The 17,066-nt window shown below is 44.2% G+C and overlaps 1 protein-coding gene across 2 annotated transcripts in view; it reads right to left on the bottom strand.

Annotated features, from left to right (window-relative positions):
- Positions 1–17,066, bottom strand: part of LOC118514699 (kinesin-like protein CG14535) — a 119,817-nt gene that overhangs the window by 91,233 nt on the left and 11,518 nt on the right. For both annotated transcript variants that reach the window (XM_036061761.1, XM_036061762.1), the window contains 3 exons: positions 3,364–3,492; positions 2,827–2,923; positions 1,120–2,594 (listed from right to left, as the gene is read on the bottom strand). In XM_036061761.1, coding sequence (XP_035917654.1) covers positions 1,120–2,594; positions 2,827–2,923; positions 3,364–3,455 — 1,664 coding nt within the window. In that variant the 5' untranslated portion in view covers positions 3,456–3,492. The remainder of the gene's footprint in view (positions 1–1,119; positions 2,595–2,826; positions 2,924–3,363; positions 3,493–17,066) is intronic.

Here is a 17,066-nt window from a genome sequence, read left to right as displayed (position 1 = left end):
GTTGTTAGACATTCCTGGTGGCCACATTAACGCCCGGGAAGCTGTCAGATTCGGGCTGCCAACGCCTACGGAAGATGCTGGCGCTGATTTATGGGCCCGGAACGAATCTCTCTTCGTCAAGGTGGATTTGAAGCGATTGGATGTGGTTTGTAGGTTTCCACTGTACGATAATTCTCTCAACACAAGCTATTTCACAGAACGGAGTATTTTTGTCAAATTTTCATTCTTTGGGAGCTCTTCAAAATCTCCTATAAGGTTAAAAGTAAGAATAAAAAATATATAAGATCAATTTTAAACACTTGTTTCTGTTCTATTGAGGCCTTTTTGGTGGATACCTCAAGTCATCACAGTTCTGCCTAAGCCTTTGGTCTCTATGTGGAAGGCCTAAAAAAATCACACGACCTGAGTCATCCGATGGCATTCGCATGACTTGACTAGCTCATCAGAGCAGGACGGCTCTAGTTCGTAGCACGCAGAGCTAGAGCTCGCCATTTTCCCAAAATGCCTTCGGAGCATCTTTATCAGAAAGAATTCGTCAGTTATGTCTCCCAGATAAGTACTGTTTACTGAGAACTGGATCCTCAACGTTACCTAGACTTCCAGCTCCGTCTGTCTTTTCAGTTATTGGTGAAGTCTTGGACGAGTCTTCAAAAGAACATTCATCTATTCAGTTCCAGATTTTGCTCCTTGGAAGCCTTAAGCGGAGTTTAAAATTTGGGGCTCTCTATCATTTCGATTTTGCTGGTCGGGTCGAGGTCTCTGTGCTTTTAAGGCCTCTTGAAGCCTGGAGGCTACAGCGTTCGTTTGGTCTGCGTATTGTAAAACCCGTCACTGCATCTCCCTGTACCTATCCCCTGCGTAGATCATAGATTGTTGATTTTCGTCTCTTGAGTCTTCAACCCAACCCAATGGAGCAGATCGAATAATTTCATCAAACATTTGAGTTTAGAAGCGTAAGGTATGTAAGAAACAAAAATAGGAATTGATTCAAGAACTCGCTTAAAAGGGACTTCACATTTCAACCAATAATAATAGAATATACTTGAAAATTCCGGGAATATTTTTGAAGACCTTATGCAAAACCCATATAAAAGCATAATTTCCAGAAATTATACTCACCGTTCGATGTACGCTGCCGTTGCAATTGCTTTGGCCGTTTCCAGTGCAATGTTGACCCGCTCGGAACGTGTCGACGGACTGCGCTGGGCTGGAACCAACGTCCTGCCACCAATCGTTGGCGGTAACGGTGGACGTTCCTGGATCGGAGAAAGAACACTCGCGCCTCCGGAACTATTTGGCGCTTGTTTAAACTGTATCGATTTTTGTACTTCATGACGAACGACGGCCATCGGTAGGTTCGTCCCATCGGTAGCTTCGATTCCTCCATTCGAGGGATGTGATTTGGGACGTGGATGTAGGGGCGGTGGCGCTAGATGTGGTGCAACCGGACGCACGTACTGCTCCAGCGAGGAAGCCGCTGACGAGGCGGATGACGCGACCGGTGGCGTACTCCCACCGAGGGAAGATCTTCGCGAGTCAATCTTTTCGTATATGTGATAATTGCTGCGTACGGATTCGTACAAATTATGGCCCTCCGTTTCGGTCGCGTTTCGCAGGGCGCATTCGTACACCGGTGAGCCATCCTTTCCCGTGGCTTTTGACGTGGCACGCAACCGAGTGTCAGTCTTCGTTAGCGTTCGAGTCATTTCCGAGGAGTTGTGTTTGCCACCGGCGTGATGGTGGTTGGTGACAGTTGGAGCCTTCACTCCAGCGGACGAACTTGTTAGCAGCGCACCGTTCACCTCGAAGGTAGTCTGGCTCAACAAGTGTTTTTCGTAGATGTCATTCAGCAGCTTCGGCGTTAGCTTTCCACCGGCCGGTGCCTGTACCGGTGCCGAGGTTGATTGGTGTTTCGTGAAGCGACCCGGCTGCACGGCCAAGCGTCGACAGCCATCTCCGGTTGGCAGCCCTGTCGAGCAGGAGGACTTTTGATTTACGCTACCAGCGCCGTGCCTGATGCCACCCGACGACGGTTGCAGATAATCAGTCTTTTGTGCTGCCGGTGTGTGTGCCGGCCGGTACTGCACCGGTTGGGCACCATAATTTGGACCCGTCACTGAAGGCATCGCAGGTGACGACGACGACGACGACGGTGTACAAGCGTAAGGATTCGGAATCTGCACCGGCAGCGGAAGCGTCGGTTGATTAAATATTCTGCCATTGTTTTCGCCGCTGACACCGGCAACCGACCCGACCGGATGCAGATTTCTCCCGGACGGATCCGTGCCGGTCGGTGCAGCTACTTTAGCATTCGATCGCCCGTTCGGACCATTATTTCCGTGCGCTTCCGGGCGCTGTGGCATCGGTACGGCTTTGCTCGGTGAGCCGTATTTCGAGTGGCGCTTCGGGTGCGGGAAACCGGCGGACTGACTCGCTGCTAGCTGGCTGTCCGTTTCCACAACACCAAAGACACCCGTCGAACTATCTCGGGCTGATGATTCGTGAGCCGAGGCTGCTGCTGCTGCTGCATTCTGGCTGGCCGTTCTTTTGATCGCCGCTATGCTGCTTATCTGCCGGGGACGATGCACCGAGGCCTAGAAAGAATTTTGTTTAATTAAAAACTACCCTGTGTGTGTGTGTGTGAGAGAGAGAGAGAGAGTCGTTGTGCCATTCGGTTGGTGTCAAATGTGTGCAATCCGGAGTAAGAATCCGGATCGTCAGAAAGGCTGATGAAAGAACGTACTCGTCTTTGTGCCAAAAGCGCAAAGAGAGTGACATTATTTGATGCGTCGAACAATAAAGCCTGACAAATATGCATATACTCACAAAGTTAGCTGCAAAGGGTGGGGAGTGTTGGGTGGTGAGAGGAATGCTGCTGGCCATCCGTTCCACCGTGCCACCGCCAGGTCGTTCCGGTTGGGTTCTGCAAAGCAAAAGAAGAAATGGAGTGCCTGCTTCTGATGAATCATCACCACCACTGAGCTGCCTTGTGTTGCGTTGCTATGATACGCGCCTGATGGCCGTGTGATGCGGGTCGATATGTATTCGGATTGCAGCATTTACGGGGCATCATTTGAAACGAAGCAGGGTTTTTCGGGATGCAACGAAGGTTTTTCTTAACGAATTGAATTTTGGTTTATTTAACAGCGTAAAAGAGATTTAATAAGCAAACAGGATTAAGATTTCAGTGTTGATGAGTTTTTCATTACTTTCTAATAGTTTTAAAGCAAAAATAAACACAACCCTTTGTAAATTTTTCCACGATTTCTTTTCCGAAAATATATCCGCCTTTTGTTTAAGTTTTTACCTAATTATTTCATTAGAACTTTTCCTAAATTGTGTACATTTTTTAAATACACTTACTCGTTGTGTTCGCTAGAAGCAATCGCTTTGAATGATGATTTTCTTCGTGTACTGCCATTGGTTGATAGTTTTGTAGCATTTTTGCGGTCCATTTCATGAGCAAGAAATAAGTTTTGGTTGATTGATGAGCTGTTATAAGAAAAGAGAAGTAAAAATAATTTTAATAAGGTGATGCCTTGTTTCGACCATTTATGAAATATTACAAAATTCAGAAAGAAATATGATTTTTTTATGGTTATTCCTAGTAGAAGAATCAGAGGCAGCAATTAAAAAAAAGCAGTTATTCGTAATTGTAATTTGGTTCACAAATTATTAACCAAAGAGCTTTGGTTCGAGTTACTTTACTTAATTTTTATCGAGTTACTTTACTAAGACCCGTTTTAGATCGTTATTATCTTAGTGTGTCAAAGACATTTGTCTAACACAATCCAGATCGTTGTCAGTAATACAGATCACTCGACGAAGCTTAAATTGCATCACATCAGTACACTTCTCACAGTCACTTCTTGATCGTCGGATTAAGCTGCCATGAAATATTTCACATTGTGCCACCGAAAAGGGTACCTTCTTAACGATACCCAAATGTAACACCCTCACCAAAGATCACTCACCGTGACGCTAGACGATCCATTCGAGTGTGGTTTTACAATTAGCTTCAACGGCAAGAATCATCCTTCCGCGCGATAAGCAGACGCAACCGGGGCCCCGAACAAAGAGCACCAGCAATGGCGACCTATTTAATAGTTCAATATGATCGCCACTTCAAATGCTGTTGGTCGTCGCTCAAGAAAGGGTGCGATGGATATCGGCTACAGGGGGGGAACAAAACTGAATCTTCTGATTTATGGTGTAACGAAAGCCGAACCACTCGGTACGTGTAATACAAAACGGGGAATCATGAATCACACCCTTAACAATGTGCCGACTGAGCGAGTTCGCTTTTCAATCGAAAGATGAGTTTTTTCCCCCCCTGTCGGCACGGTTCCTGTACGATCGTGCTACTCAAATTTCACCCGTGAGAGCTCCCGGAGAATCGTCACGAACCACGACGATCGCGACCACGGTGAGAAACCCTTCGACCTCGATTTTCATTGCGAATACCGGCATTGCTGACCTCTGGAGTCAAGAAATCAATCATTAATTCTGCTGACCGTCCGGGGATGCCTGGACTATGCTGCTATTCATCAGAACTTTTCTTTTCAGACAACTTCAACCGGTATTGAAAACACCCATCGCTTACACAGCCATTCCCACTTCTGTAAAAAAGGGTCTTTTCTGCGTCGACGATCAACGATCGTGTGAGACTGCTCCACGGCCGGGCTTACCAAAAGGGAACGAACTTGACAAGGGTTGTAGAGCTGTTGGAGGTTGGAGGTGGTCTGTCTAATGTACTGCCTAATGCATCGTGCAGTCATCGTGCATTGGCTGTCACGGCTGTTGAGGGTGAGAGACTTGTGACTAAAAGTGCCATATGTTTTTCCCTCGACGCGCTGTACGGCTATTAAGAAAGGGGGCCTCCATGACTGTTTTGTGGCCGTTGACAGAGACACTGGCGTCTAGCTCGTGACGGATGGCGTGACGGAGGGACCTTCAGATGTTGATGGTGGTGATAAAATTTTTACTCACTGCCCAGCATCAACTTCCTATCGGTTGGGAAAGGACCCGAAGCAGGGGATTTGGGGTTTTTCTGGAGGAGTTCTTCATTATCACAAAGCGAACGATTATAGGCAACCTGTTACAAGTTTCAAAACCACAGCATTCAGCTGTCTACTCAACAGTAGACAGTAAAACAAATATGGTTCGCCCATTTTACCAACGAAATATTGAAACAAAATCTCATTTTGCGTTGATCTCATGTCGACCAGCTAAATCGTATTGACAGTCGGGAGGCGTTCCCGACGACCCGTCATCGAACGTTGTTGCTGCCCTCCTTGATGGCGATGTAGCAACGCAAGCCGAAACCTCAACTTGACCTCCATTCCATGGCAGGCTCGGTGTCGCTATTAGAGTGCTCAGTATTATTGCAAAAGATATCCACATGTTGATGGATTTCAGAAGAAAAAAAAAGCTGGATGAATTAATATATTTGAGAGGTCCTCCTCTCGCTCGTGATGTCTTATTAAACCGTTGAGCGATGTGTTGTTGGTGGACAAACCGTACGCTGCGGGCATCTCGAGCTCTGGTTGACAAACGAGACGAGCGAACGATTTGCCATGGGTCTGACATTAATAAGCACTATTGAGACTTGGTTAACCGTTTGGTAACTTCTATTTCACTGCTCGTTTTTTTTTCGATTGCTTATTTCAGTTCAGAACAGATCCTTGTTCCCGAACACGACCGAACATGGCCAGGGATGGTAAATAAAACATTCCAGCAAACAGAGATCACACACATCAAAAGGCGGGAGTTACGTGAGCCCACCAGACAACAGTAACACGCCCAAAGGGATAGGTTTTCGCTTCCTTGTTGGTAAGTAAACAAATCAATCACTCACTCCGGGCTACACTTCTGCGCTCGAGCACTCTTCCGGCCGGTCCCTGGCCGGACTTCATCATCTCGGGACGGGCGAACTGGTGCGGTTGTTTCATCTTCTGCCCATATTCGGAGAATTATTGCATTTATTTAATCATGCTTCCTCTGGCTCTGGTTGAACGGGCGTGAACTCCCTGAACCGATGATGGACCAGTTCGGCTTTTCTTTCCAGGGTTTCTTTTTCCCTCTCTCTCCTGGGGTGAGTTGTGCAGAACAGACACATTCTCCGGTAGCGGAGATCGTTTGTATAGAAGCGGGGGTTAAGAATTTGTTTAATTTTGTGTGCCACCGTTTCGGGACTACTGGGTTTTGAAGCTGATGGACGGTTGCTGTTGTGTAAATGGACATGATTTTCAAAATGCTGACCGATCAAAATGCTGAACTACGCTGTTGGTAGTATTTGAGACGATTTATTTTTGGTGCTGATCACCGCTTGGGAGGGTAACTAATATAAGTGATCTATAATTTACTGGGACTATCTACAACTTCGTGATTTGATGGCTTGAGAAGCGACAAAAAGTTCAACTAAATGACCAATCCTCAAACCTTAAACTTTAGTGTCATAACTGCCTAATCAAATAATCAGTTTTTTCAGCTTCATTGAAATGTCAACTGCTATTTGACTAGAAGCGGTTCATTATCACAGCCCTCAACATTCCTTCCAACGAACCACCGAAACAGCTTGTCAACCATATTTACCTGTTAGGCCTAGTCATCGAACAATCTCCGCCCAACGGTCCCTGGGTCCTCACTGAGCAGCTTCATTTCCCTTCCAATCATCTACAAAACCCGATACCCCCATCCCTAATCACTACAATGTAGCTCAAATCGAGAACCATTTTAATGACCACCAATGTCCTTCTACGGTGCACAGTTACATCACACAACCATTTTGGGTCCTCGGCAGGCAATAGAAACATCCCCCCGAGGGGAATCTGCACCACGAGCAAGCAGAAGCCCTGCGATGCGTTTCACATTTGGCATCGCGCGCGCGAGTCCCTTCGAGCGATTCCGCGAAGGACATTCGCTTCTACCCTGGGGAGAGTTGGACAATATAAATTATGAATACGCGGCCGCGCGGTCGGGCATTAGTGTCATTTTGCTTTGACAAGGGGTCAAGCGGTCGCGAGATCGATTTCCAAAGTGTTCGAGTTCACGCTTCTCGCTGCGGTGCATTATTCGCTCGATGCACATGCAAATGGGTGGGTTAGTATCTGCTAACCAGCCGCTTCGGGTCGTGGAGAAGGGTGCTATCGTGCTTGATGCACGATTTGGGTTAAGTCTCGTTTGGGAATTGTTGGTTCTCCCTCACCTGGACCGCACCTGGGACTGCTGGCCTGGGATCGAACGAAGAGGGTGCTTCGGCACATTTCTTCGACCGGGGGCCGTTTCTGTGGTGCTATGATTCTTTTTTGCGCGGCTCGTGTTTGGCTGTTTACGGATGGTGGCCTAATTTAGGCAGACAGTGATTTACATCTCACTTCGGTGATTCGGATTCGGAGGCTGTTCTTGCGGTCCGTTTCTCGACCGTGTCCGCCCGTATGCTTCGGGTGTGAAGCATGACTGTGGCTTGGCGTTTTTGTTACGTGTGTATTTCCATAAAAATACATATATTGAATGCACTGTGGGAGTGCTTTAAACTAAGAAAGGAGAAAAATCTTTTAAGGGATCATTTTGAAGTTGTTATTCTAAGAGAATTATTTGAAAGGACGTGTTTTACTGATTTATTAATTCACTCAATTTTATTATGAGGTTAATGTACTTATGATATTTTTTTATTTCGTAACTACAGCCAGGCCCGATAGCATATATAAATATATAAATATTTTTATTTATTTTTTTATTTATATTTCTAGGTATATAAATATAATATATAAATTTTGGTCAACGAGGCTTTAATGCTTCTTTTCTTATATCCTTCCTTGATTGATTTTTCTGAATACTTTTCATTCTTGATGTGTCATCATCAGCACTTTTTTTATATAGCAATATTGACCGTAGATGTGACAGAGGCGCCGGACTTCACACGACAGAACCGGGGTTGAAGTCTCATCTGGGCCGTTCCCCCATAGTAAGGAATGAGTATCCAACTATGCGGGTACAATGAGGCCAGTGTACAAAAAATGGCAGGCATAACCTAAGAGGTTGTTCGGCCAAGATAGAAGATTCATACCGCATCAAGAGGAAACAATCTGAAATATAATTTCTAATCTCCAATTTTTAAAATAAGTTTATCATTTCAACTGTTTTTATCACATTAATATATTTTTCAATCTATTCTCTTCATAAACAACAGAAGCATACTGATGCTTGCAATCAAAGAAGTGAGTATAAACAAGCATGAGCTTTATTCTGATTTTTCTGGTGTCTGATTATAAATTAACCGATTAAATTATTAATTAATTCGACACTGGTCGGTATATTTCAATTAATACATAATTTATTTCTCATCGTTATTCCTTAAATTTCAAACATAATAGATTACAGTTTAGTATCTGGGTGCATTCTCCAAAACATTTCAAAATATTTTTGACCACTTCCTATCACATCACTCACCCACAGTGCCCCGGGTCGGAAAGTTCAGCGGAAGAAATACATAAGCATTTCGTAAGAAATGCAAGGCACACACTCACGAAAGTGCACGAAAACAAAATAATAAAAAAAGAATCGAAAAACACCCTCGTTTCGCATCGCATTGCTTTCTTTTCCCACCGGCGGCATCCGTTGGCCCACCATTGGTTTGTCTTAAAACAGCAGTAGCACCAACTACCGGCGGTCGAACGCACCAATGCTCTTCACAGGAAAAACAAAAAACAAAAAGAACAGCCCACCCAACATCGACTCCACAAAGCTGCCGAGTCTGTGTCTGCGCTTCCAGCAACAGGCATTTGGACCGAGCATTTGGTCATCTCATTATTTGCTCTTGCAACATCACACCCCACCCAGAGACAAGCTCACACGCACGCAGCCGATTTCGTTTTCGATTTCGTTGCACGGAACTGATCAAGCGCCGCCTCGCATCGGCCAGCCATCGTTAAAACAAACAAACAGACACAGACAGTTCACTCGGTGTATGCCCATTTGGGAATGCTTTCTACCTTACGGGTGATTCAGTTTCGGCTGATCTTATCGAAGTTCCGTTTCTGTATGCCAATCGCAAATCGAACCGAATGCTTTCCTAACGAGGCTTACGTTTGCTGGGGCAAGCCCGAAGCGGTTGTGAGCCACCCAATGGGGTCTGTCCCCCCCGGAACGGTTTTGCTAATCCCTGAGAAATCTCCAAATGCTTCGGCCCGTTTATGAGTCAATTAAAATGTTTAGTCGTAATCCGATTACAGCATCGAGCTGCGTCCAAACGTGCGTCAGGTTTTTCGATGTTGCTAATGGGCGGACCAGAATTTGACCGTTTATTCGCTTGTAGTGTCTGGGTGCCACCCTCAGTTTATTCAGGTGGCACCTCACCGGATCACGATTTGTTTTGGTTGGAGGTATCGTGAGAAAGAATTTGACCGAGTTTTCAGTGGAAAAAGGAGGAATGCTCACTGCTAAAACGAAAGCAAAAGTGACCGACTTCGATCTGTGCGATGAGTTAATAATCGAATCGGTTTGCGTCGCTGGCGGCATTCTTCAAACACTTTGTCGGTTTGAGGATTTGAAGCTTCAATTGATCGTTCAACTGGACAGCTCGGCGATTGTTTCGATTGCGATCAATTGCATGTGGAATGTGCATGATGTATTGGATCATGGCTTAAAACAAGTGTCCTCGAAATTAATGTCGTGCTTATAGAAACTAGAACATTCTTAAAGTTTGAGATCGTGGATCCTGGAAATGTGTAAAATTCCTCTCGATAAAATTCCTAGCTACATGGCTAAGATGTTATTATCCTGTCAGTGAAATCATGAACGAAAATTGTATGAAAAATTTAACTTTAATCACCAGGTGTTTTCAATTTCACCTTCAAGCTTTTCACGCACTTAATAAAACATTAAGCAAAGTGAATGCGCAATCAACCGACTCTCAAGAACACCGGCCATGCACATCACCATTTCGCAAACCGGAAACAGGTCACACTCGACACGGGGGGGTTGGTTTCCTCGTTCCCTGGCCATTTATTCTAACACACCGCCGAAAACAACAACACCGTCCACCACCACCCATTATCATGATTAATGTGTATTTATCGCTCTTTAATTGCTGGTTTTCGGGAAAGAAGGCACAGTGCTGCCAAAAGGAAAAAAAACTGTGTCACGGATTCCGCGCGCCTTACCGCGGCTAATCTGGCAATCCCCACGGCAGTGGTGGAATGGTGAAATGACGATTTAAATGAATATTTAACACGAAAACTGCCGTCGTTTGGTTGGTTGGACAGCCAGAAGGAGAAGAAGAAAAAAAAGAGCCGAACGTTCGCCCATCCGTCAAAGCCAGCAATCTGGGTTAAGTTTTGGGATTTCGATTTTGTTCCTTGCCTTTCGCTTGGCGGTGGATGGAAATAGCACAGCAAAAGGCGCTAATGGATTAAAGTGTATCCACAAAAATCGGCATCGAACGCACCGTGATTCGATGCAAAAAAAAAAACAGGCAAGTTCTGCTGCTACGAGCGACAAGCCGAACCTGCCGAGCGGTGAAGTGAGTCGTATCAATTTCCGCTTTTGACAGATCAGTACAACCTTTCAAAACATGCACCGCAGTCGATGGCACCGCGAGAAGACCAGATAAATCGGTCACCAAATCCTGCTGGCAAAGGTGCGGGAACGTGCGCAATAATCGAATTCGCGATGGGAAGAAATTAAATCCCTGCTTTGTGTGTGTGTGTGTGTGGCTGTGTACGTTTCGCATTCGGTACTGCACCCTTATTAATGCTTCCATAACAAGATGCAAAGATCTTAATTTATTGCGTAAGGTTGCTGCATCTTATCGTACTGCATTTATCACTCGAGCGGGTTGGCAGCAAACGGATTCGGAAAGCGTAATGGAACGCAATGGTGGACGAGAGTTGGTTATTAAAATTACTTGCAAATTTATGATGCTTGAGATAGTATTTCTTTTTCCTGGACTCTGGATGACACCGATGTATGATTATGTGGCCCATAATCACATGAAAGGGGTGTGTGAGCCTTGCTATTTCACACATTCTGATGAAGAAGAGTCACACTCATTTGTTCGATTTGACAGAGACAGATTTTGGGGGGGCGTGTGTGTGTGAGTATGTGGAAAAATGACGCCTTTTTTCACAAGTGTCTTATCCCTTTTCGGCATATGCGCAAGATAACGTACAATGCCAAGCCAGTGTGCCGAGCGAAAAAAAAATCCTCAACAGAATGCTACTGTACCGAAATGGCTCAATTTGTTGGTACCCTTCGGTGCCACATGCCGTTGATCGCGTTTTTTTGTGGCAACGGTGCGAGATTTATGGGTCTTGCTGCCTTCATTCGAGGTTAACACAGTTTGCTGCATGATTTACACATTAATAAGTGTCACGTGGCCAACAGTACCGATACGAGGCGAGAGAGAGTGAGTTGGAGACAAGATACATGATGCACTTACTGGTCCTTTTTCAGTGTTGTTGCTCTATGTGATTAATTGGATTTTACTGCATGCTTTGTGGCTGATTTACTGAATATTATCGTTTCGATGTCAATAAAGAGGTGAAAAGAAGAAAGAAAAAATTGGTTCGATGACATGGCATTATGTTTTACTACGATGTAATTAAAAGAGGTAAAATTTGACTACGAAGCAACAACTCTTAACAATGTACACAAATATTATTCTATCACAATAATTTCTTCAATGAGGCTAAATTCTATGGTATGCTGTAGCTCACACTGATTTATTTTTATTGAACCCACCTTAATAATTCGACCACTTAAATTAGATTTATTTTCAACAATTCTTCAGTAGCCGGGGGCGGCCCGGTGGTAAATGCGGCGCCGGTTTTCACACGGCAGTACCGAGGTGAATTAAGCTAAATTTATTATTAATTCTGTAAGATATAGCCCTATGGGGCGGTCCGGTGCTGGAGACGATAACAGCACCGGTCTTCACACGGCAGGACCGGGGTTCTAATCCCATCTAGACCGTCTCCCCGTACGCAGGGTTGACTGCTTTACTACGGGTAAAATCAGGTCACAGTAAGCCAGAAATGGCAGGCCGAGACCTCTAGAGGTGGTAGTGCCAAGGAAGAAGGAGAAGAAGATATATATAGTGTTTAGCTCACAATACACTACTTATGGCCGATCCCACCAGTTTTATTATATGTACAATAAACCTTACCATTTACTATTCTATTTTTAAAGCGCTAACACTTCAAGTATTCCAAGCCATCCCTCAAGAATAACAAAAACTTTCAATAATTAGAACCTTCCATAATAATCACAGACATTTTTGAGAAATTAGCTCATAACATAACCCCTACCCTCCTCGAGATCTACCAAAGCTCATAACTGAAATGATTATTGGTAATGTTTTCATTTATTTAGCCATTGAAATTTGATTGTTGAAGGGACATAAAACTGAATCTCACAATTCCAAATTATAGTTCTCTGTAAATATTGAAATACAATTGATAGGAGCCTCGAGGTAGATAATCGTAAAGAAAATATTCATGCAGCTCATATCCTCTAACTTTTCCGTGATCCCACCAAAACTATTCCAAATGAGACGTTTTTTAAGATTATCGGACAATGATGTTGACTCTTGTTAGGCAATGTAGTTCGTAAAAGCTCTTTTCTTTGCTTAACGACATCCTAAGGCAGATAGGGTATTTTTTCTAAAAGCTAACTTAACCCCTAAGGTCTTCTTAGAAATCACCTCATTATATCAGATCTTTGTTTTATCCCACCTACATTTATGAAGATTAATATCTTAAAACGATCCCTAGAAAATTTGTATAACAACATAAATACATCACTCATACTAACATAACTAACTGAACGTCTTGTTGAAATCTTCAATTACCAGTGAAATTGTCCTCTCAATTGAAACAACCCCTTTATACAGTAATACCTTCAACCTACCACCCGTCCGCTTTAACAACTTAAAAACGGAAAACACTTTACCACGCACCAACCAACCAACCAAAGCTCGTTGGTCGCGTTTTAATTCGGGAAAGTTAATCATCTCACCACACGCACCAACATTCAAACGAGCAATAGTCGCTAATCGGTGACAGGAAAATGAAGGTTCGAAACTAGTTTAATGCCACTGCGGTCTCATTAAATCGTATTATCAACCAATTCGCTGACAAAGCTGATGCTGCCCGGCATAAAAAAGCGCATCCGCACTTACCCCACTGAAACTCTCACGGTGATGGATGTAAACCCATTTGCAGCTACTCATTTCCCGCTTCCTTTCGGTGCTTCCCATCATCACCACCATCGCCGTGAGTGATAACGAAAAATCGCACAGCATGCTTGGATTGCTATCGAGCGCATCACAATTTCCCAACAACGGCCACAGCGAACAGCATGCTAATGGGTGACGGGGATTAACATGAATATTAGCTGGTTGGAGTTTTTTTTTTTGCGCTACGCATTTAATTGGAAATTAAATTGAGAAAGCAAGAGTTACCGCGTGTCTTGGGTACAAGCGTGTGGAGTTTAAATGCTGGCTGCCAGCTGTGCCAGCAGCCAGTGTCATGTGTTACAGCCACCGAATGAAGAAACAACGATGAAAGAAGTAATCGATTTGTACTGAACTGCAAACGGAGATAAATACATCACGTACACACCGTGAGCTAATGATTTGCCTAATGATCTCCATCTGACTCAAATTATCTGCTCGATGCCGTTTTAATTACTTTGCCAATTCATCCACTAACATCGCCGACGTCCAAAGAACTTCTCCTCCCCAAACAATTAGTAACAGATTCCCTGATCTGCGTTGCCTCGTGTGCGTTGTTTCGAGAATTCTTTTTCCCTTTTACTGGGTCATTACTGCTGCTGCTGTCGTTCGGCTGGCAGGCTCACACTGAAGATCTTCGACCATGTCCATGAAGCGATAATTTATCAGCCCTGCACTCACTCACTCGTCGACTCTATTGTGCGATTGATTAATCGGCACAGTCATGCACACGTTCGTTCCCGCTGGAACATCTTATCTCTCTCCCTGGGCGAAAAAAAAGCTCAAAGGATCAATCAAACGGATCACCAGAGCAAGATGAACTTCGTACACGCCTCGGATGCATCGAAGGAAAGTGAATCACGTTCGCATCCTGTTTTCCCCCCCGCTCCATCCGATGCAGTCGATCATTTATCATTATTCTAATTATGCCCCGGCGTGTCGTTCCACCAGATTCACATGGAGCTGTCACTTTCTTCGCTACGAAGTCCGTCAGTCACTGTTGGACGTAGCTGTCGTACCGTGAGGTCAGGCACTTGACACGACCAACAGCTCTAATCTGAAACCGGCTGTGTGTTTGGAATTGAACCTGGTACAGACGTTTGGAAATTAATGTACTGTCAGGTCCACCAAGTACGCCGAAGTAGGAAGTATGACACAGGGCGAAATCGATCGAACGCTTTTCACGAACGGATAAGTGCGTGATGCGTTTTTTTTATTCTCTCGCTCGTCCGAATGGAATCGAACTTAATTGGATCTTGTTGACGCGGAGAATAGATTGATTCGGCTAGAGAATGAAGTCATCGTTTGCCGACAGATGCAGTTTGCAAACTGACTGCACACTTGGTAAACCAATCACCGATCAATCGGGTGCATCGAGGCAGAGTTGGGCAGGAATTACTGGAATGAGTTTGAGGCAATTTGTTGCCCCTTAGCGCCTTGGTGATTTGAGCTAATCGTGCTCAAATGGCTCCTTTTACTTTGAAAACGTGAAACTTGTTGAAGAATAATGTCAGTGTCAGAGCTCAGTATCAGTAAACTAAAAATTGAGGAAGTCTCAATGGCTTCAAAATCTGTATGAAAATCTGTATATCTCTTCATCGACTTTTATCACGAATTGCAAACAAACTTCATCGATTTCAACTTCAATAACACTAACACACCCTTGAAGAAATCCAATCTTATTACTTCTCATCAACAGTTTACCCAAATGACATCACAGCGATTCCCAAAAACCCCAAACTTCTCCATCCCATTAGCCACTTTTCATCGAAACCATCGTCCAAAATGGGCTTGGCTCGATCACAAACTCAAACCCGTCAATCCCGCTACGGATTAACCTTTCCCGGTCCGGTCCCGTTCCTCCGATGTCGATTGCTTCACGATCGAAGTGCAATTTCAATGCGACGTCAACGTAGATGCTGCACTTCCATCGCCACCCGAGCAGGCGAGTGAAATTTTACGGATAATCAGTCAGAATGGACGTCAATTCCGTTTATTGGTTATTGGCCGGGCTATATTCTCCGAAACTCAATGGCCAGCGCTTTAAAGGTACCACCCGGTAAGGTCTTGCAGTTGGTTCATAAAATGCAGCTTATTAAAATTTTAAAACCATGAAATGAAAGCCATCCCCAAAAAAGGAACTTCAAACTTACTGCCTTTTTAGCGAAAGAAGTAGCAAGATATTCGAACCGTCGGAAAACGAATCCCTCCCGGTCCGCGGGCTCGTTACATAACTCCCACTCGGGTAATCGGGTCGGCTAGAGTCGTAAAATCTTCATCGATCACACGCATTTATGAGGGAGATTCCACCCTAATGGACGGCACCGAACACTCGCCGAGGATTCGGTTGAAGGCCATTATTGCACTTTAATTGAATCCTGATCGTTACGGCGCCAGTTTGAATGACGTTCACGAAGCACCGAGCTTAATTTGAGCGTGCCAGTTAAGGGTGCATTGCGAGTGGAAGGAGTTTAAGATGTGCTCGTTCCGACCGGACGATCCTCCTGGAGGTAATAAAGTGAGGAGATTCCAGCCAGACTAAGTATGAAATAAACAGGAGACTAGTGGAGTTAAGATACGGGTGGCAGTTTGTTGGAGTGATTCAAAGTAAGTGAAGTCGGAATGAACGGATGATCGGGAGAAAGTTCGCATCTTGGTACATTGTGCCCAGCTGGACGAGTAGTATCATGTGTCAAGGAAATTGAATCCAGTGGAAGGTTTGTTGTTTCTTCTATGCGTTGTTTCAAATTCCTTACTACATTGTAAGATTGACCTAGAAATTATTTTATCTTTCTTCTCAGTAATTTAAATTATATTTTGTATGATTTATGTCGAATTTTTGCGCACGAATATCTTCTGATTGTTTTATAAAACGTAAATTTTTCTGGATAAGTCTTCTGAGGCACTGAGCATCTCAATTACAAGGAATTCTTTTTGGTTACCGCATGGGTTATTTAGCCTGAATGTATGCAATCACTGGACTAACCGTTTTACTATTATGATAATAATCATGTCTTGAAAGCCAGTAATGGCAGGCAAAGACCATTTGAGGTGTAGCGCCATATTATATGAAAATTTTTGCAGTTTTTATATCTCCACTAATTGGTAGATCGCTGAGGCTGACCGTGATAGAACCTGCCTTGGAAGCTCTAGTTGCCTTGAAGAAGTTGAAGGCGAAGTATCTCGAGATGGTAGAAAACTTCAAATAACAATACGACTCGGCCGTATTAAAATAGTTAAAAACAGAAGAGTTCAAGTTCAAAAGTTCCAGCTGGATCACAGAGAGTCTAATCTGTTGGAGATCGGATACATGATTGGAGCATTGCAGCTGTGTGCCGGACAATTAGGTGATCTGGCCATATTTTATATCTATAAAATGTCAGCAGACCAAGAAGAAGAAGAAGATCGAGAGTCTTCTTGGTTGTTAAAAGATTTTTGAAGCCTGAAAGTATGCAATCGCAGGACCTTTCATCCAGCTGCTGCGGGTATAATCAAGTATAGGAGGCAAATAACAGCAAGCCAAAGTCTCTTGAGGTTGTAAAGCTAAATTCAGTAGAAAAAAGAGAAGAATCCAGAAGTTTCCGGGGGTTTAGACGACCGATTTTCATGGATTTTTATGAGGCGATCTTCATAAAGACCCATGGAACGACCATTCGGGTAGTAACGAATTTTTACCAAAACCATCTCGAGCCTTTCAACAAACATTACCAGATTGCCAATGAAGATATGACATTGGAAATAACTCAAGATCAAGGTCAACTCTTCACGGCGTCGCACCGTAACAAGTTGGTGAGGATTTTCGGGTGTCTTAGCTTCACGATCGCCGTTGGCC

Source organism: Anopheles stephensi, chromosome 3, assembly GCF_013141755.1.
Source record: "Anopheles stephensi strain Indian chromosome 3, UCI_ANSTEP_V1.0, whole genome shotgun sequence".
Taxonomy (NCBI): Eukaryota; Metazoa; Arthropoda; class Insecta; order Diptera; family Culicidae; genus Anopheles; species Anopheles stephensi.
This window is presented reverse-complemented; position numbering and strand designations above follow the sequence as displayed.